General features: G+C 40.1%; 1 protein-coding gene across 1 annotated transcript; it reads left to right on the top strand.

Moving 5' to 3' along the window:
• The first annotated feature begins 4,116 nt into the window (after positions 1-4,116).
• Positions 4,117-11,645, top strand: tgfa (transforming growth factor, alpha). Its single transcript, XM_060918454.1, has 5 exons — positions 4,117-4,156; positions 7,080-7,205; positions 8,198-8,312; positions 11,158-11,307; positions 11,513-11,645. The coding sequence occupies exons 1-5, from the start codon at positions 4,117-4,119 to the stop codon at positions 11,643-11,645; spliced, it is 564 nt and encodes a 187-aa protein (XP_060774437.1).
• The last annotated feature ends 9,236 nt before the right edge of the window (positions 11,646-20,881 follow it).

Genomic DNA, 20,881 nt, shown 5'->3' with positions numbered 1-20,881 from the left:
CTCACTGGTAGAGGTGGAAATGTATACAGTAGACAATGAAGCCAGTTATGGGCCAGTGTGTCCTGTCCAGCTCCACCAGGGAGAACCACATTCAACAGGTCATCCATTTAGCACTGGCAAAGCAGTCCACCTGTGCCTTGCCAAATCTAACCCAGATCAAAGACATCACTCTCTCAGGTGTATTTGCTGCCTCAACAGTGCATCCACTACACCATTGTCGTTTTCTAGAAGTTATTTTCTTTCAATTAAGCTAACTGTGGATGCATTTCTGTGAAGATTCTCAGTCATCCAGGTCATAGTAAACTGTGGGTGGTAGAAGAGAGCAACTGGACTTGCTTGAAGATTCTTGAAGACGTTTCACCTCTCATCCGAAAGGCTTCTTCAGTTTGTCTGGCTAATAGGGAGTATCAGGTATTTATCCTCTCATGGATGAAAAGCTCATCTAAGGTGTCGTTGAGTCATCCTGTTGGTATGGGTCACTGGAGGTTGGGTGTGAACGGCCTCGAGAGTTGTCAGCGTGATCAGTGGAATGCTGATTCTCTCTGTCCTCCTGTGAGTCACTGAAAACAGCTGGGTTTTGGTGTGCATTCAGTTGTCTGGGAAGTGTGCCAAGGACTGCATTGTAGGTGGCTGATAAGTGATGTCTTAGACCCCCACCTCTGTTCAGTGATGGTCGTTCCAGGTTGACAAAAATGGCTTCTTTAACTCCTCGCTCATACCAACGATCCTCTCTGTCTAAAATGCGTACGTTGCAATCCTGAAATGAGTGTCCTTTGTTGTTAAGATGAAGGTAGACAGCAGAGTCCTGGCCTGAGGAACTAGCTCTCCTGTGTTGAGCCATGCGCCTGTGAAGCGGTTGTTTTGTTTTTCCAATATACGAATCCGTGCACTCCTCACTGCACTGAATTGCATACACTATGTTGTCTTGTGGGCGGCACGGTGGTGTAGTGGTTAGCGCTGTCGCCTCACAGCAAGAAGGTCCTGGGTTCGAGCCCCATGGCCGGCGAGGGCCTTTCTGTGTGGAGTTTGCATGTTCTCCCCGTGTCCGCGTGGGTTTCCTCCGGGTGCTCCGGTTTCCCCCACAGTCCAAAGACATGCAGGTTAGGTTAACTGGTGACTCTAAATTGACCATAGGTGTGAATGTGAGTGTGAATGGTTGTCTGTGTCTATGTGTCAGCCCTGTGATGACCTGGCGACTTGTCCAGGGTGTACCCCGCCTTTCGCCCGTAGTCAGCTGGGATAGGCTCCAGCTTGCCTGCGACCCTGTAGAAGGATAAAGCGGCTAGAGATAATGAGATGAGATGAGATGAGATGTTGTCTTGTTTGTGTCTGGGTATTCTGTCCTTAGGGTGGACCAGTTTCTGCTTCAGGGTGTTACTGGGTCTGAAATGTACCGGAATGTTCTGTTTGTAGAAGATCCTCCTGAGTTTCTCAGATAGACCCGAGATGTAGGGAATGACAATGTTCTTGCATTTGTTCCTGTTATCCTCCTTGTCCGTTATGTTCCTTTTTCTGCTCTTGAGGAAAGACCAGTTGGGATACCCGCAGTTCTGAAGTGCTTTCTTGATGTGATTCTGCTCCTTCTCTTTTCCCTCTATCATTGTAGGGATGTTCTGAGCCCTGTGTTGCAAGGTCCTAATGACCCCCAATTTGTGTTCCAGTGGGTGGTGAGAGTCGAAGAGTAGGTACTGGTCTGTGTGTGGGAGTTTCCGGTAGACCTCGATGCTAAGGCTTCTGTCTTGTCTAATGTGTACATCACAGTCCAAGAAGGCTAGATTATTCCCACTGACGTCCTCCCAAGTGGGAGGAGTACTATGAAAGCTAAGTCGAACCGGAGTCAAATTCCTCATGTGTGTAACATACCTGGCAATAAAGTGCTTCTGATTCTGATTTCTGATTCTGATTCTTAGTTTTTTACTTTATTTCTTAATGTTGTTGTTTCTTATGTTTTGGCCTTTGGTTCAGATTAACCTCAAAGTCTTAAATCTGAGTCAGGGACAAAATCGGTCAGCCAGGTCAACTTGTTGGCTAGGCATTGCTTAGCAGTCAGAGAAGGAAACATCTGAACCATCTTCAACTTGAACACACTGGTAGTATGTAGCCACAGGCCCTCTAGCTAGTGGATGGAAGGTATGTGGAAGCTGGGGAAGGAAGAGCAGAGAGAGGGAAAAAGAGGCAAGTATGAGGGATTAGAAGAAGGGATCGTCAGACACCAGCCCTAATGTGTTGTGTTAGCTGTTTGGCTAACATAATAAGGTAGCTAGGAGCAGCACCTCAACATGCTAGGGATGCTTGGCAACAGGTAGCAGGAGTATGTGAAAAAAAAAATCTGAGTGGCGAGGAAGAGAGAAAATCCTACCCAATGTGAAGAACCAGGGTGAGCAAAGAGAGATTCCCAGTGTTGCGCATTACTTAGTCTTGCTATTCTTAACAGGCTCAGCAGTGCTTTGGCTGCTCTAGCCAGACATCCACTAAACAGAAGAGTGAGACCAAGCTCCAAGGGAGACCCCACTCACTGGCAGTAAGGGGAGAAATGGCTGCATGGAGAAATGGAGTTAAACCCAACTCTGGCTTTTATATGCATGTAAGCTGAGTCCAGCTAAGTTCTTGAGCTCAGTGGCAATGACTGGAGGAACACTCAACCATGCTAGCAACACAAATTCATAAGCCTGTTGTTTACCAGGAACCTCACCACTTTAAGGCATCTTTCTAGTAGCAACAAATACTTGCTTTCACCTATTTACATCCTCAACCCCTTGGTAAGAAGTTTTTTTCTTCCTCAGCAACTGATGAGACAAAAACCAACAGAAGCCTGTTAACGCCACTTAATAAATGAACATATCTCATAATTATTACTTGTGTCATGATAATGACTTGCTATTTCATAATAATGAGAACGTCTCAAAATTATGATTTAATATCTCATTATTATGCGCTTAAATCATAATTATGAGAAATAATTGAGTCATAATTATGAGATAATAAGTCATTACTATGAGATCAGATCTCATTTTTATTAGATTGAAAATTATTAATCATGAGATAGGATCTCGTTATGAGATAGAAAGTCAGAATGAGAAAATGATCTCATGGCCATGAGACATTGTCATTATTTGATTCAAGATTCGTTTTATTGTCCCACCCATGCTGCATCGATAAATAAAAAATTTTACATGCATAAGAGCTCCTGAAAACAAGAAACATATCTAACAATATAAAAGCCAGAAAAAAGATAGCTTGATATGAAACCGATTTAAAAAAAAACCAAACAAACCATGAAGCCGAAAAGTACAGAGAGACACAACAGCTGCAAAATGTTCAATTATCAATGAAGTTGGTTTCCATATCAGTTCTATCCATTTTACTTCTGTCGACATTTAAAATCTTTATTGAAGTAGGGATAAAGAAAGGTTATTGAGATTATTATGAGATTTTAAATCATGATTGAAGAGAAACCTTCTCATTATTAAGGTAGCAGAAACGGGCTTCTATTAAAAAAACAACAACCAACCAACCAACCAACCAAAAAAAAAAAAAAAACAGACTTGAGTGTTAAAGAGGCAACATGACTGCCAATCAAATAAAGATGCTCCTTTGTCCTGATTGGTTGAATGATGTTGGTCCACTTTATTATTCTTATTATTAATTTTTTCCTGCTTCTTTTTTTTTTAAATGAGTGATTTCGTCATTAATTCTGGCCATCTCTCTCTCTCTCTCTCTCTCACACACACATAAACGCGCATACATGCACGCGCTCATAAGAGTAATGAAGTGTGTGGAGGATGCGCCCTGCAGCACGGGGTGAAACGCTTAGGCTACGATTGTCTTTAGAGTTCCTCGTCTCAATCTAGTGCGGAAAGCCTGTGTTGCTTGTAATGAGTCTAGCAGAGCACATCTTTAATTCCGTGTTGAAGTAAATCGGCTTATTTGAAGGACGCTAAACCACTATTTAATATCCACTGGTATGGAATCAGGCTTAAAAGCGATTTTTGTTGATATTACTTCTGGTAAGCACACATTTGGGCCTTCACTGTTGGACAAACGTACTTGCATTCCAAATATACTTTAACGTAAAACGTCACAGATTCAAGGGAGCACTTTTAAACCTTTATAAAGATGTATCGCGCTTTTTGGGACAAGCTGTTTCTCCTTAGTGGTGAGTACAGTCTTCTTGTCAGTTTAATTTGTGCTTGCTGCATGTATAGGCCTATTTCTCAAGGCTATAACTGTAGAAGTTAAGCTGTCCTTTGAAAGAAACATGCAGGTTATTTTGTTAGTTTATTGCAGTGACGTAGTACAAGCAGTTAAATAATAAAAAAAAAATTTAAATCACTTGATCTTGGTAAGTTGTTTGTGCACCTGACTTGCGTGGGCTCTCCAGTGTGACATTGAAGGTGGTCCAGGTGGGTCACCACACACCAGAGCCATGCTCTATTTCATATACACCAGTTTTATGTCCTCACTTTTCTAGGAACAACCCCAGGCAGTGTCTTGAACTTGCAGAAAATCCATGATTCCACTCTCTTGTCCTTCATATATTTTTAAGGAAGCTTTGTCTAATTCCTTGTTCTGCTGAAGTGAGTGCGAGAGAGGACTCAACCTTCTCCTGTCATTCCTACAGCTGATGTATCTGTTAAGATTGTAAAGAAGTCTCTGCTCTGATGCACAGATTTCAACTATGTATAATCCCAAACCTTGACCTGATGTCACACTAAAACTTCTCCAAGTCAGAAGGCACAGTCATATTCTCATGTGACTGGGAAATTAGGTTAATTTTGTTATTGCATGTGCTAGAATAACATGACGGTGGAATTTATACATTTTCAACACATGCTGTATAACTGGGGAGTATTAGCTGGTATAATCAAATGTATTTATCTCTAATCCAAAGGAATAGTTTGACATCTCATTGATTCAAACAAGACTATTATTACTGACTGGCTGAGCTTTCTTTTATGAACTACATACGGTAATGTTTGGGAATTGTTGCTTTTCAGGCTTTTAGAACGGAATAAAATCATGGAAGTTGTCAGTAAAAACTTTCTAGTTGGTAAAACTAATCCTGCTCTAGTAGGAAAATAGTCTCTCACCACTGACCGTTTGATCTCCATGCTCTTTGTTGATGGAACCCAAATCTTAACAAATCAGGTTAGGAAAATGTATTTAACCTTGGCTGGAAAACTGGCACAGCAACCCTTATCAGGGTGAAATGATTACTGAAAGTGAGTAAGTGAAAACTGGAAGTTTGGAGATGATAAATATTGTCTTTTTTTTTTTTTTTTTTGGATTAACCATCCTGTGGTGTTCATTTCAGTCAAACACCAGTTAAAGGTGCTTATAATACATGGGGCCAAATTACTCAATTCTGATTAGTCAATCAAGGAGGGCTTTTTTTCCTTAACACAGGGCCGTATTTCTGAAATGCTATTGGCTAGTTCGTTGCTTGGTTACGGTTACAAAAATTAGCAAATTTTGTCAACAAAATAGCTGACTGCTGACTCAGTAATGCCGTGTTTTGCTATATTTGACGAAGAAATGATAAACCAGTTGAAAGCTGCAAGAGAAAATGGAAAATGCAAAAAAAGTACGAATTTTTGGCTTTCCGTGTTTAAGAAATGGGCCGCAGAAAGACAAATAAATGACACACTAGTGGCATATGAATGCTGTGAGTTAGACAAGGTGCTATCATAGTTTTATGCAGAAGTGAGGAAAGAAAATGGGGAAAACTACGAACCAGACTTTCAAGTAATGCAGGCAGCATTGGATCGGCATCCGAGACGAGAAATATCCGGGATCAATCCTGAAAGATGTTAAAATCCTGTCCAAATTCCTTGTCGTGTCGCCGTGTCATGATGAAAGATGCTTTAGAAACTGATTCAAATGTGCAAGATAGTCTTGCGCCCTGATTGGTTCAGAAAACGTGAATGACAAATGTTGTGAACTTGAATGGCTTCCGAAGTATGAATTTGGCCCTATGTATTATAAACAAGTAATCATATGATTCCTCATAAAATTAAGGCTCAGTTTCACTCTTGATTTCAAAGTTTTGAAATTTTCAAAACTTCGAAATCACTCGTGAAATTAATCCTTAATTTTACTCGGCCCCATATGATTACCTATACTAAATGGAGTGTTTAGTCATCGTGGATAAGAGCAACCAACTTGCAAACAATAACTTGGACAACAAATTTGAGCTTTACTCAGTCAATTATATTTGGTCAATCATAGAATTTTATCAGGTAAATTAGCATATAGTGGTGAACTGTGAAGTTGGTTTGTCTGATACTGACCTTGAGAAGCCCCACAGTTCAGCACATTTGAAAGCAATGAGTCTTTTGGGTACTTTGGATCATATGTATGGGCTAAAATGAAATTGTATGATTTGTGAAACTGTTCTAATGTAAAATATCTTGGAAATTAAAGTGAATTTATTTCCTGATGAAAATGTGATCTAGAAATCCCTGATGTGTGAAAAGTTTAAAACCCAAGAAATGGGACGTCATGTATGGAATCACTGTTCCTTTTGAAATTGCATCCCTTTTAGCTAATTATATTGTAATGTATACGATCTACAGATATGCACTAGTGTACTCTACAAATCAGTCTTTAAAACTGATGTAGGTTAGTTGTAAGTAACATGCACATTCAAATCCTAGGGTAAAATCAAGCTGTAGTTGGGCATGTTTAACTGTTTAGATTGTACAGAAGTTAATTTGTTTCTGTTCTTATTTTCTGATGGTATATTTAACTAATCAATCTAAAATATAAATAAGCACAATGGAAGGGAACACCAGCACGTCTGTTTAAATTGTTAAATTGCTTCTTGAGGCCATATGACAATTTGGGCCTCTCATTTCTGCCTCATGATGCTGTTGTACTGCTGGTATGCAATAAAAATGTATGGTACTCAAGAGGTAAGACACAAGCGCTGGTAAAAAGCCTACTAAATTTTACCCTTTTGTTTCCAGAGGTGATTGAAATTGTGATATTGTCATAATTTCTGAGTGAAAATTTTTTTCCCTCAATTGTTGGTGGTTATGCTGAGATGTATTGAATACTTTTTTATGGGTATTTTGTAGGCTATTTATTTACATACAGCCAAGTGCAGGAAAATGCTACTTCAACAGCCATGGCAATGACTCCCACCACAACCATCACTATACCTGCTATCAATACAACAGCAGTGTCAAGTACTACTGTTAGAAGTAAGTTCTGGTTTTGCTACCCATGATATTTTGTTGTCTGGTCATGTGAAAAGTGGGAATATTTATAATTATTCTATCCACATTCACTGGATATGAGCAATCACACGTTCTGATTGGCTCCTGTAGTACTAGGATATCAGCTTGTATACCTTGAGTAGAGAAAAACAAAATGGCAGAGTGTTGTTGAACCAACCGAGGACAAAATAAAAACTCGAAAACAAAACCCCCAAAAAAACAAAATATGGAATAAAAGTATTTGATGGTAAGAACCCCCCCCCCCCCCCCCCCCCCCCCCCGAATTATCGCATTTTTCACAAATTGACACCACCATTTTGCTGGTTTGTTTACATTCTAAGTGGAAATGATTCAGATGTTTTGTATAAAGTGGTTTTTTTTTTTGTTTTTTTTTTAATTTATCAAATTTGTGCAAAAAAAAGCTTTTTCTCAAAATCCAGTAAATGTGGCTAGAATTAGTTATTCCACTCGATCTTGTACATGGCTTATAGCTAACTCTGCACTACATGCTTCATTGGCTATCAGCTCCTATACAACTCAATTTCGTTGAATAACTGTTAAATGTAAAAACTCCACATGAAATACATGGTTGAAATATAGATTTGGGGGGGGGGATAATATGGTAGCAGCATTTCCAGCTCCTCCAAGGATATTGGTGGATCATTGGACTACACGGTCTGTTTACATCACTGCCTAGCAGACAGATTTCCCAAGTGACTCCTCTGCATGTGCATTTTACTGTAATACTGGGAGTCATTCAAACAGTGAGGGAGAATTCGCTTCTAAAGATCAGCTGCTGAGCAGTCTGACACAAACCTCAGTGTTAATGGAAATCTCAAAAGAAATTTCTGTAAGATATCTGCATAAATGATGTTTATGAACACCCAGAAGCCCTCGTTTTCTATACACTTCATATAGTGAAAGGTCTCAGTAATGTGTGTCACAATGGTTGTTTTGTGTTTGAACCCTGGCCGCAGAGTTCCTAGCAGCAGCAGTCCACTCTCACTTTGCTGACTGTCCTGACTCCCACAGCCATTTCTGCTTCCACGGTACATGCCGCTTCCTCATCCTGGAGGAGACACCAGCGTGTGTGTGAGTGTACAAATGCATCGCCTTACTGTGGTTGTACCGATAGGCATCATGTATGTCCTGGATGTTAAAACGTAAACATAGTTGTGCAGGAGAATGAGAGGTTCTGCAGTGGTTCATATCCCTGTATTGTCTGTGTTGATCTAGAGTTGTGTTGTGAAGGTATTAAATTTAAAAAAAAAAAAAAAAAGGTATTGAAGAAAATTTATAATTAAGATCACTAACATTTGTATGATTTGTGCAAAGGAGAGGACCTCATGCCACTAGTCCTGATGATATTTGAGATGCATTTAAAATAACTAACAATCTTATGTAGACATTTGGGCTACACTTCAGTGTATTTGTTTGTTTGCTTGTCTGTATGCAAGAAATATGGGTACAAATAAGTCCACCAAAGAAATGCCTCAAGAAGTTTTGGCTTTTGCCAGGCAGCCATTGTAAAGAAGCTGCCCCTCCCCCCTTTATTTTTATTTTTTAACCTTTATTAACCAGGTTGGCTGTTAAGAACACAAGGTATTTAGCTTAAGTTAGCAGAGCAAAACCATGTAAACATTTCCTGAGCAACAAATACTTGGAGTGGTGATGCTTGTGTTTCTGGAACATACACAAGTGACTGATAGTGCAAGTGTTTTTAATAATTTTACTGTAGCATATGAAACTATGGAAATGTTGTTGAGAAATGAGTAATGCAGTTCTGCAGTTACTATGAGACACTCTGCAGCTCTAATATACTGATATCAAACTATGGCTGACTCATGGATAAATTCCTGTCTAAAATCTCTTCAGCAAGCTGTCGGTGTTTGGACAATGGGTCTTGTTTTGGACTAAATGACTTACTGTTGACTTAATACACAGACAGAGATTGGTTTAAATAGCACAAGTGAATCACTGTCATGTGGATAAATGTATATGATCTGCTTTCTCTGCATTTTGAAATACATGAATCATCAGACATGATTCATATACATGGGAAATTTGAGAGTTAATAATGATGAGTTTTGTTCAAGTGGATTATTCCAAAAACTGATAATGTAAAGAATCAGTTATCTACAGAATTTTTGTGCCTTTGTAACTAGTAAGTTTAATGGTAACTGTGATTTTTCAAATTGCCACATAACTATAGTCAGTGTCAGAATTATTGCCCCTCTTCAAGCATGTATAAAATTATTAGATAAGTCAACTTTGTGTATTGATGGTCATCATTCAAACATGCTTTGAACACACACACCCATGTGGTATGTATTAAAAGATTTAGGTCAGGGCTTTGTGATGGCCACTTTGTCTTCAATCCATTTTGTTACAACTTAAGTTTGCTTAGGATTTTCTTCTTGTGAGCTTTGAAGTTCTTAGCTGATGACCTTGAGTTTTTGCTTCAGCATTTCTAGATCTGAAGCAGAAAACACCCCCACAACATGATCCTGCCATCATCATGCTTCAGTTTGGATGGTGTTCTTTGGCTTAAGTGTAACATCCCCCCCCCCCCCCCCCCCCAAAAAAAAAAGTCTAATCATGGCCAAAAAGCTGCGACCCTGTAGAACAGGATAAAGCGGCTAGAGATAATGAGCTGGCCAAAAAGTAACTTTTTTTTTTGTTTGTTTGTTTCATCTGACCTAGAAAACATTCCTCCAAAAGGCTGGCAATTACTTCCACACTTCAGTCTCTTTTATATGCTGGTCTTGAAGGGGCTTCTTCCTTGCACAACGGACTTTCAGTCCTTGGTGATATATGATGCTCTGAATGGTGGATGTACATGCTTTTGTATCCGATGCCTCCAGCTCCGCCAATGTCTTTCTGTTGGGGTTTAGTTGGACCTTTTTGGAACAAATTTTGTTTATTTCTCAATGATGTGGTGTCTGTGTGGTCTCAAGATTATGTTGACCTACAGCTTTTTGTACAGATGCTCTGTGGTTATTTGAAATTTGCTCCCAAGCAGAATTTGGACTTGAAGTCCACAATTCCTCCTGAGGTCTTGCTGGAGTTACTTGGATTTTCTGATTATATCAATGGGAAAAGGGAATTGGCATTAAGGGTCTTGCAGCCATGGCTTGCCAGGAGGAATGGGCAAATATTTGAATCACGAGGCTACAAAAACCTAATCACTACTTACCATAGACCTTTCAAAGTTATAATTGTCAACAGTGGCTTCGCAAAAAGTACTAATGCCGGTAATTTGAGGTGTCCTGAAAAACGTCTCAGGGTGGTTCGGTGGTGTAAGGCGACAGCGCTAACCATTACAGAAAGAAGCTTTCAAGTGCAAGCCCAGTGGCCGATTGGGGGGGGCCTTTGTGTGAAGTTTGCATGTTCTCCCCAGGCCTGTGTAGGTTTCCCCCCACAGTCCAAAGATATGCAGGTTAGGCTAATTGGTGGCTCTAAATTGACCGTAGGTATGAATGTAAGTGTGAATGGTTGTTTGCCTCTATGTTGGCCCTGTGGTGATCTGATGATTTGTCCAGGGCGTACCCCGCCTCCCGCCCATAGTCGGCTGGGATAGGCTCCAGCTTGCCCGCAACCCTGCACAGGATAAGTGGTTACGGATGATGGATGGAGAGAAAACATTTCCCTATTTTAGTTTTTAATCTTTGTTTATTCTTAAATACATTATGAATAGACTTTTATGTACAAGGTCAAAACGCCTTGTATGTAAATTTGAAGTGGCTATACAGTGTATGCACTGCAAATGTACTAAATTACAAATGTTTGAATACTTGTTTCCCTTCACTGTATTTTGTGAAAGGGCTCATTTGAAATGACTGGAATTTAGAGAGGACTGCAGTGAAATATTTGGTGGATTTTTAGTTCTAATGTGTGATGTTCCTTGATTTAACGTTTTGTCTTTTTATGGGTATAGGTGCCATCCAGGCTTCATAGGTATACGTTGTGAGCATGCAGACCTGCTGGCAGTGGTGGCAACCAACCAAAGGCAGCAGACGTTGGCCACCATATTGATGCTGGCCATATTGGGAATTCTCCTGCTTGTACTGCTTTGCACCGTAATAAAGTATGGAATATACTTGGGGTATCCAATAATATTAATCAGCTGTATATATTTTTTTAGACACTGTAATATACACTTCATGTACTGTGTACATGAAGCACAGAATTTCCCCTGCTGCTTGATGAGGTTCTCAAGCTCAGAACAGCACAAGATGGGAAAAGACTGAATTCGATTACCTTTAACTTTTACATCTCGTATCTCTCTCTAGCTGTTGGTGGAGGCGGGGAAGATGTAGGCGAGGACCTCTGCTTTCCTCAAATAAACCAAATGGCATCGTAAAGAGTGGGACGTCCTTCTCTGGTGCAGAGACGGGTATATATTTTGCTGGAGCGATTGCTTAATTGAAGTGTTTTGATGACTGTTTTGGCTAGTTGAGCTTTTATGATGCATAGGCTGTCAAACTCTCAACATTCCTATTCCTGTTTACTAGTCGAATAACATATTGGATTTCCAGTTGGGTGAGGGCCTAAACATAGTAGTGGATTAATGGGTTAACAATACTTGATTTTCTCAAAATATTAAATTATTTAAAATTTTAACAGTATTTACCACTTTGTAATGGTGCCATTCCTTCTCAACACTTAAGATATTTAGGTATTGAAGATACCAAGTGATGAAGTGTTTCAGGTGTTTTGTCCTGTTCTTCCTGCAAACAGGTCTGAAAGTATAAAATAGTATGGGGTTGTCATTGTCGTATTTTCAAAATTCACCACACGTTCTCTGTGGGGGACAGGCTCCCTCTTCTTCCACAGCCATACCTTTTGTAATGTGCGCAGAATGTAGTTTTGCTTTGTCTTGTTGAAATATCCCTGGAAAAGGTGTCGTCTTGAAGGCAGCACATGTTGCTCTAAAATCTCAATGTACCTTTCTGCATTAATGCTGCCATCACAAAAGTGCAAGTTATCCTTGCCAAAGGCATTGACACAACCCCATACCATGACGGACCCTGGCTTTTGGACTTGTTGCTGGTAACAGTCTGGATGGTCCTTTTCGTCTTTGGTCCAGAGCACACGGTGTCCATTTCTTACACAAAAGACTTGCAATCCTGATTCATCTGACCACAATACACACTTTCATGGTGTGATGGTCCATCTCAGATGCCTCCAAGCCCAGAGGAGATGACTGCTTCCTTTTCCCAACAGTAAAGTTTTAACAGGCATTTGTGGATATAACTTCGTATTGCAGTGCTTGACAAAGGTTTGCTAAAATATTCCTGGACCCATGTGGTATATCGGCTATAGATGAATGATTCTTGATGCATTGCTGTCTAAGGGATTGGCAGTCTCGGGTGTTCACGGGTGCGCGTTTGTCTTTTACACATTGAAAATGCCTCTTGATTCCTTGAATATTATGCACCATGGAGGGTGAAATGTCCAAATCCTTTTTGTATCTTATGAGGAACATTTTCAAACATGTCAATTTTCTCATGCATTTGTTGACAAACTTGAGATCCTTGTCCCATCTTTGCTCCTCAAGGAATAGGCCTTTCCTGGATTCTGAGCTTGTACCAAATCATAGTTAAAGTCGCCTGTTGACATCATCCATTACAAATCACATCGTTTTACCTCATTACTAGGCCTAAATTGCCCCTGTTCCACTTATTTATTTATTTATTTATTTATTTTCTGTTGTGGGGTTGTACAAAATAAATGGTAAATACAAATTCTTTTACTCATAATTCCTCTTGAATACTTTTTGATCTTTAGAAATGGTTTTGGAGCTTTTTTAGCTTCTATGTGTAGCGTGCTCATTTAGTCTGTGAAGGAAATAAAATAATTAGGCAATTGGACATGGAATTTTGGGAATTTGGTTAGATAGCTGTAGGAGTAATCATGCTAGTTTGGTCACAGTGTGTTTTGTTAGTGGACCCGACAAGCTTTTAATTCAATTTACCAGGAGGGATGCACATATTTTTCTTATCCTTGTCATACAATTGTCAAGCAGAGACAGAACTGGAACGGTGCCATCTCTATATGTTTACATCACGGGCGATTGCTCTAAGACAACGAGGGAGGCTCAGCCGCCTCTAAAAATGCCCTTATAACTTTAATGTGCGCGTGAGTTTTTCCCCCTCGTGACAGCGCGATGCAGCGCAGCCTCAGTGGACTTCAATGGCATTTGGGAGCTCTGCGCTTTTCAATCTCAAAATGCAAGACGATTATTGGACAAATACTGCGAAAACGCCCGCCCACGGAGTCTCACGGACTCCCAGCCTCAGTGCACTTCAATGGCATTTGGGAGCTATGCGCTTTTCAATCTCAAAATGCAAGACGGTTATTGGACAAATACTGCGAAAACGCCCGCCTACGGACTCCGAGCCTCACATGGGAGGGACATGGCAGGTTCCGCGAGGAGACTGGTGATTGGTGAAAGTGGCCGGATATTTTCTTTGATTGACAGCTCATTTCAACTATAGACAGGCAGCGGTGAATCTCAGTTCAGTCCCATGCAGATTTGCAAGTGCTGTATTGTAAGAGCTCAGCTTACATTTCGATTTCATTCATTACATATGGTTTCTACCAGCTTTTTTAGTTTGTATATATTTTCATTGTAAATAAAGTGTAAATAGTGTTGTCAAGTTTGCTATCTTAGTTCCAGAAGTTTCGTTTATTTGAGTGACTGAACTTGAGGGGGCTAGTCAGCTAGCAAGAAAGCTGCGCACGGATGCCAAGCATTGCTGATTTAATTTTGGCGAAGCCATTTGCCAGTCTTCCTTTCGAGGAAAAAATTAAAGAGACCAACGCCTCAAACTGACTTGGTGAAAAAGGTAGGGAATAATACTCGTTCCTTTCAGCTCTCCTGGTACGAGAAAGTGAATTGGCTAACAGCAAGTGACCCACATCAACAACAGTAAATAGGCTACTTTAGTAATATGTCATGGATGGACCAAAAATATAGAATCTATTTAAAATGTTTATGCTGAGTATATTATATTGGAATATATATTTTTCTGGATATGAATTAAACACAGCTACAATTTGGAAAACATTTTTAAACAAAAACACAGCCGAGAACATTTCGCACTACAGACCTGGATTAAAAGTGAAGGGTTATCAAAATTGTCAATAAAACATTTCTCAGTCAAAATAAGTAAAATATAGGGAAAGTGTCATTGAATGAAATGTGTGGCACCCAGCTCTACTGCTGAGGTTCCTGACAAAGAGCTGCTTTCAATAATGATCAATTTTTAAACAACATGCCACAATGTTAAAATATACCCCCCCCCCCCCCCCCAACACCACCATCATGCATATTGGACAGTAGGCTAATGGGCCAAAAGAACCTGTTATTTCACAGTTTGTGACCCTGCCAACAATCAGCCAGATCAGAGGCAAGAGTATGGGCAAAATTGATGTTTTTTCTTTTAAAATCTGGAAATATTGTAACCAACCAGCCTCCCCTGTTTGAAAGACTACCAGCCGCCACTGGTTTACATTTTGTGTAATGTTTGTTTTTCTATCCCTTTTTTTTTGGGGGGGGGCACACTAAATGTCTCTTACTATCTGAAAATGTTCCATATGTTCAGGGTAACATCTGAATCGACTCTGTGGAATTCTGTGCTGCCTGACTTTTTTTAAAAAACGCCTTCTGTTTCCTTTTCTGCAGTGGTTTGAAATGGGTCCACTGTAGGGCTCTTGGTGTACCCCTGTTCCCTTTTTTGCCACCTGAAGCCCTATGGATTATCCCTGGAATAACCTACTGACTTGTCAGCATGCTGAGAACCAAACCAGATGTGGAATTCAGAACTTGTATACTTGGTGGAAGTAAATGTGTTCCTTCATTTGTTGTGGAATATAAAACTAAAATGATGGAAGATGTTTTATTTCCCATTTACAGTAATTACACACACTGATCTCCTGGACTCTGGACTTTCATACTATTGTGTTGGACCAGACTACAGGAGTGAATATCCAGTTGGATGGATGATCTTGGGAGGAAAAGCCCTGCAGTGAAGGAGTAATGGACTAGTGCTTAAGGCCTGCTCAGCTGAATGTGAAAAGTAAGAATGAGATTCAGAACTTTGAAAAAAATATTCATCAATTAATGTGCTTGGACATTCTTGAGACACTGAGAACGTTTGCTCATTTTTACATAAGAGGTGGACTCCATGATGAGGGGGATAGTTTCATTTTTCAAAATGCACAAAAGCTTGGGGAAAAACTAACAATGTTTGGTATGTGACACCAAAGGATGTATATAGTACTCGTCACAAGTTTGGATACACCTACCTGTAGAAAGATTTCGATTGATTTTCCATGTTGGGACTAAAATAACAAAATCCAAACTGATAACACAATGTTTACAGGGAACAAAAAGTGCTAAACAAATCAAAATAAATTTTAAAAATACACATTCAAATAATTAACAAGCTTCATGAGAGCTCTGTGAAGAGTTGGGTTATTTCCCAAGAGTTCTGAGTGGTTATTGGCTGTAGTTTTTAAATGGGAACTATTTTTGCATTTGAAACATATCAGTCATACCGTTTGGATATCTTTTAAGATAATCAAGAACAGTTACATGTGTCCAAACTTTTGGTGTGTGGTGTAATGAGTTTTAAATGTTTTAGTTATTCAGGAATGATTCACACAATTTAATTATTCTAAGAATGGAAGAGATATCTTGGATGATAATGGATGGGGAAAAGTGTACACCAGATTTTCAAAGAATATTTCAAATATTCAATAACCATGATCTAATTCAATGGCAGGCTTCTGAGGGGGGGAAACACTTGGGTCTTGGAATCCAGAGGGTATTTTATGCTTATGCTCATTATTATTGCACTTTGATGTTATTAAATGGAACCTGTGAATAAGTATGCATACACACCTCACACACCCTGGAGTTGAGCTTTCTCCTGTATCAGTTTTTGACAGTGGAGAGATCAATGTAGCAAGGTTTTTGCTAACACTAACTTCTAAAATCAGAATTGCAACAAATGGTTTTGGCAGAAATTGAATTAATGATTTTGAAAGTTTGAGTGTGTACATGTATACATTCACTTGACACCGTTGCACTACAGTCATGTGATTTGACAACCACTTTCAAATCCACACTCTTATTCTGATGGCAGTGGTAAAATAGGCACTGGATCCTTTTTGGAAAACAAAATCTGAAACATGCTAAACAGGTCCAGTGCTTAATGGGGCCTGACCTTTAGTGTGTCGATTTAATTGTGTGAAAGCCACTAAATTCACTTGACGTAGCACTAGGTACATGTTCACTTCTACATATAGTCCACATACATGCTCACACTCAACTATGTATAGACAGCTTTGTTACTGTTTATTGCAAATCTATTCAGAAAATTTTAGACTCTGAGTTTTAGAAAGTTTTAAACCTTGTTTAACATTGTGTTGTCTTATTGACCCTCAGGCCTTTTGTCATTGATCTTCTGTATGGTAACTAGGTGCATTCAGACGGAGGGGAAACCCTGATAGCGTGTGGAGTTTTATTCAGTCGTTAGCTTTTGCTGAACCCTAAAGCTGTCCACTCAAACAAATACAAACAGTCCCGCTTTATGCACAATATGTTCCAAAATTATGAATCATTAGTACTAGATTTGCATTACTGAGGGAGTGTGTTGCTGGCATTGGGCACTTTATATAAGGACTTGCCTTTAAAAGCCTGATTGCTGATGTCAAGGTCTTTGCTCGTGCAGAGACTTGATTTATTAACTAGAGAGAAGAGAAATTAATTCAAACTGAAAGTAAAAAGAAGTGTTTAATCACAGGAAATGAACTGGATATTGGGGGGGGGGGGGGAATGGTTGCATGAAAGTTAATGCTAATTGTGCTTGATGTATGATTTGATCTCATCTCTTCTGCTCTGTGACTCTGGAATATATTTGACCATCTAAATCTATTTATTGCCTTATTTTGACATTTGTTACGTTATCCAGTATTTAAAAAGTAATCTAGATTTTAGTCTTAAAACATTGTCATTTGTGTAAAAGCATACATGTAGAGGGTCAGCTATTTTGTCATATGCCCCCCCCCATATAAATTGTGCTCATCATTGTCCTTGATTATATGGGTGGCAGACAAATTGAGTTGTTGGTTAAGTAATCAGCCATATTGTATTTTGTATGTTCCTGACCTCTTTATGTATACCTTTTTTCACCTAAAAATGTTAATGCAGAATGAATTACTGACTGTGTTGATTTTATTTATTTGCATGAAGTTAACTTATTTGGAAGTTAAATAGTTTTAAGGTTATTTTAGTTCTGAAGCATCACACTGGTCCTGGCACTTGTGAGGGTCTGTTCCCCCCCCCCAATTTCTTTTTAGCACATGTATGGTCAGGGGAGTGCTGTGGCCTTCTAGGACTTAGAAGTCTACTGTCCCTCTTGAACATGACTTTTTTTGCTTTGTGCTGATCCCTTTCCAACAGGTTTTTTTTTTTTTTAAACCTCTGTTCACTTATTACCATCATACAATCGTGTGTACTTTTCATCTAAAGTCCCGTAGACGCACTCGAGTTGATGTTTTGGCAGGAGGATTCTTCTGTCTTCACCCTCCGGAGCTTGAGTTTTTCTGCATTTGTGACTCACCTGCTGCTGCTGGGGATTGTCGTACAGGGATACTCCTAAAGATTTATACTTTCAAAACAGCTTAGTCAGGTATCATTCTTGCTTTTAAAGGGATAGTTCGGGATTTTTGACATGAATCTGTATGGCATCCCCATCAATAGTGTCGTGCAAACACACTGACTTACCCCTGACAGCATCCTGTGAGTCCAGTTCTTGTCCAGTTTTGGTCCAGACGAAAGTAGTCCGGCAAGTTTGTTGGGGTCACGAAAGTAAAACGTTTTTCGTCTCAAAACAGTATGTGTTCAAAAGAGTGATATATTTGCATCACAAAACCGTTGTCAAGTAAAAAGACCTCGAAATTGCTTGGCACTATTTTCTCTCCCTTCTTATCACTGTGCGCTGCCGCCAGGTGACAGCGAAACGCAGACCCACTAAGCTGGTGGGAGACCAAGGCTGCACTCTATCCACGGCTTACACACGTGATGGCACGGAGGATGTGTATAGTGGCAGCATCTGTCCCCCCAGAGAGGATCTTTTCAAAAGCAGGACAGATTATAACTGAGAGGAGAAATAGAATCAGAATTAACTAGTTAATTGCAGCAATTAAAGGAATAGGTAGGAAAAGGAAGGCACAAAGACACCGCGCAGCGCCTGAAAACGGGTTTTCAGGCGCTGCGCACCCCGTTTTCAGGCGCTGCGTGGTGTCTTTGCGCCTGCAGCGGTGCTTTGCCTGTGCTGTGGCTGAAAATAGTTCCAGATATAAATTGGTCTAGTAAATCCCTTCATGTTAATTTGCATTGATATGTGTACTCGATGTGACTGTACAAGTCATGAGAAATAATTATAAACAATCTTGAGTTATTCACTTTTGTAACGACAATGCTAGCTGGACACGCCTGATTACAGTGACTAAGCTAACCGGGGCGTTTATAGATCAGGACAATGGCTGGGTCGGCTACAAAACGCTTTGGCTCACTCATCCAACTCTAGGGACTGCAGGGACTGACTCAATTTCATCTGGGGGTGGCGTATTCCTTTAAATCAAAAATAAAATCTCAGGAGCCAAAAGAGCCGTCTCCTTATAGTAAGAAGAGCCGAAATTCCCATCACTAGTAAACAATGAATGAAACAGCCGTGGCTGTCACCTGGCGGCAGCGTGCAGTCATACCGAGGGAGAGAAAATAGTGCCAAGCGATTTCGAGGTCTGACTTTTTACTTGACAACGGTTTTGTGATGCAAATATCACTCTTTTGAACACGTACTGTTTTGAGACGAAAAACGTTTTACTTTCGTGACCCCAACAAACTTGCCGGACTACTTTCGTCTGGACCAAAACTGGACAAGAACTGGACTCGCAGGATGCTGTCGGGGTAAGTCAGTGTGTTTGCACGACACTATTGATGGGGATGCCATACAGATTCATGTCAAAAATCCCAAACTATCCTTTTAAAGGATCATATCGCCTTGAAACTGTTGACTTGCACCTAAGAACTGAGGCTGTAATCATTAAGGAGGTCTTGTGTTCACAATCCTAATCAGGGGTGTAGCTAGGATTTTTCAAAGGGGGGGGCAGCGTGAGTACATTTATGTAACAAAAAAAACCATTTGTTAGTTTTAGGTAGCTTAGAAAGCGGCTCTTCCATTATTGCTGTTTCTTCCACGTTGTCTTGATGATGTGTTCTAGAAACGGCACACTAAAACTTGGCTTCGAAGCCACGAAATGCAACTTTGATGGAAAATTCTATAATAAATTGCTTACCTCTTCACGTTGAAAGAAGGAGGAAAATTTTGCTTGTTTTGACATGGTGAATTAACATGAGGAAATACTTGTAATTTGAACTAAAAAGACTGCAGCTATACTGGCAGCTTGACCATGCTTTCTAGTGCAATCGTGTGGCACTTGCGCAGAACTGTCAGTCCTGCACGCCTTGGCTCATGCACCTGAAGGTGCGCCTCAGGCTGCGTATGCGCCTAACGAGCTCCGGCACGTGCGCCGTTAAAGAACATCTGTCTTTAATCAACGAACTACATTTGGGCTATTTGAGGACTGCGCCCATGCAAGGACGATGTGAAGCATTATGCCGCCTCTAGTGTGCCTTACTGAGCCTTGTTGACCACCTGGTTTTTTCGACTCCTGTTTCTCGCCCCTTGATCTTGCATAGTTTTGCCTCTGATATTCTGTCCGGGCCTCGATTGACCTCCTGCCTGTTTCCTCGATTACCATTTTACCTGCTGTTTTGGACTGTTGTGTGCATTTCACGCACTTTATGCTCATATCACACTGTGGATTATTGAACATATCTGCACTTTCGTCTGCCTCTCCCACACACACTGACAAACTGGGTTTTTGTGCCCAAACCACAGGAAGTCAAGGTTATAGAAACCCTAATGAGGCTGAGGTGACAATCTAGTTTAAAAAAAAAAAGTTAACATTACAGTGGGCGCTTTTCTTATATTCTTATGCGGCTATTGAAAAATGTATGGTCTGACAAAGGGGGGGGGGGCATTGCGGGCACCCCAAGACCCCCAGCTACACCCCTGCTAATCACAAGATCCTTATACTGAACATCCATTCAACACACTTACTGTTTGCCTTTACTCTTCTACAGCTGCATACTGTAATTTAAGCTTTCAGTATCTAGTGTGTCTTAGACAAGGATGGGTTCCATTTTCAAGTCTGTTCCTCTCAAGCTGGTACCCCTGAAAAAAAAAGTTGTAGTTTTTCCTTGCCAGCATTACCTCTGGCTTGTTCATTGAGGATCTAAATCTACATTCTGTGAAGCTGCTTTGTGCCACCATCCATAGAAATGTCATTGAATTAAAGCAACTTTAGGCTCTGTACCTTGTTCTGTTCCAGTACTTTTAATTTCAGTAGTCCTTGCACTAATTTATCAAACCACTCTTTAAATTTGGTTTCATACTTGGAAACTGCATTGCTCAAACATTAGTATAATGTGACCATGTTTGAGACTTTTGTTCCTATGTCTCAAACTAAAATAGCAACCAGTCTTTGGTAGGTCTACATAGATGGAATCATTAAATAATGAA

The sequence above is a fragment of the Neoarius graeffei genome, chromosome 4 (genome assembly GCF_027579695.1).
Source record: "Neoarius graeffei isolate fNeoGra1 chromosome 4, fNeoGra1.pri, whole genome shotgun sequence".
Taxonomy (NCBI): Eukaryota; Metazoa; Chordata; class Actinopteri; order Siluriformes; family Ariidae; genus Neoarius; species Neoarius graeffei.
The sequence above is the reverse complement of the archived record's forward strand: the minus strand, read 5'-3'. Positions and strand labels throughout refer to the sequence as shown.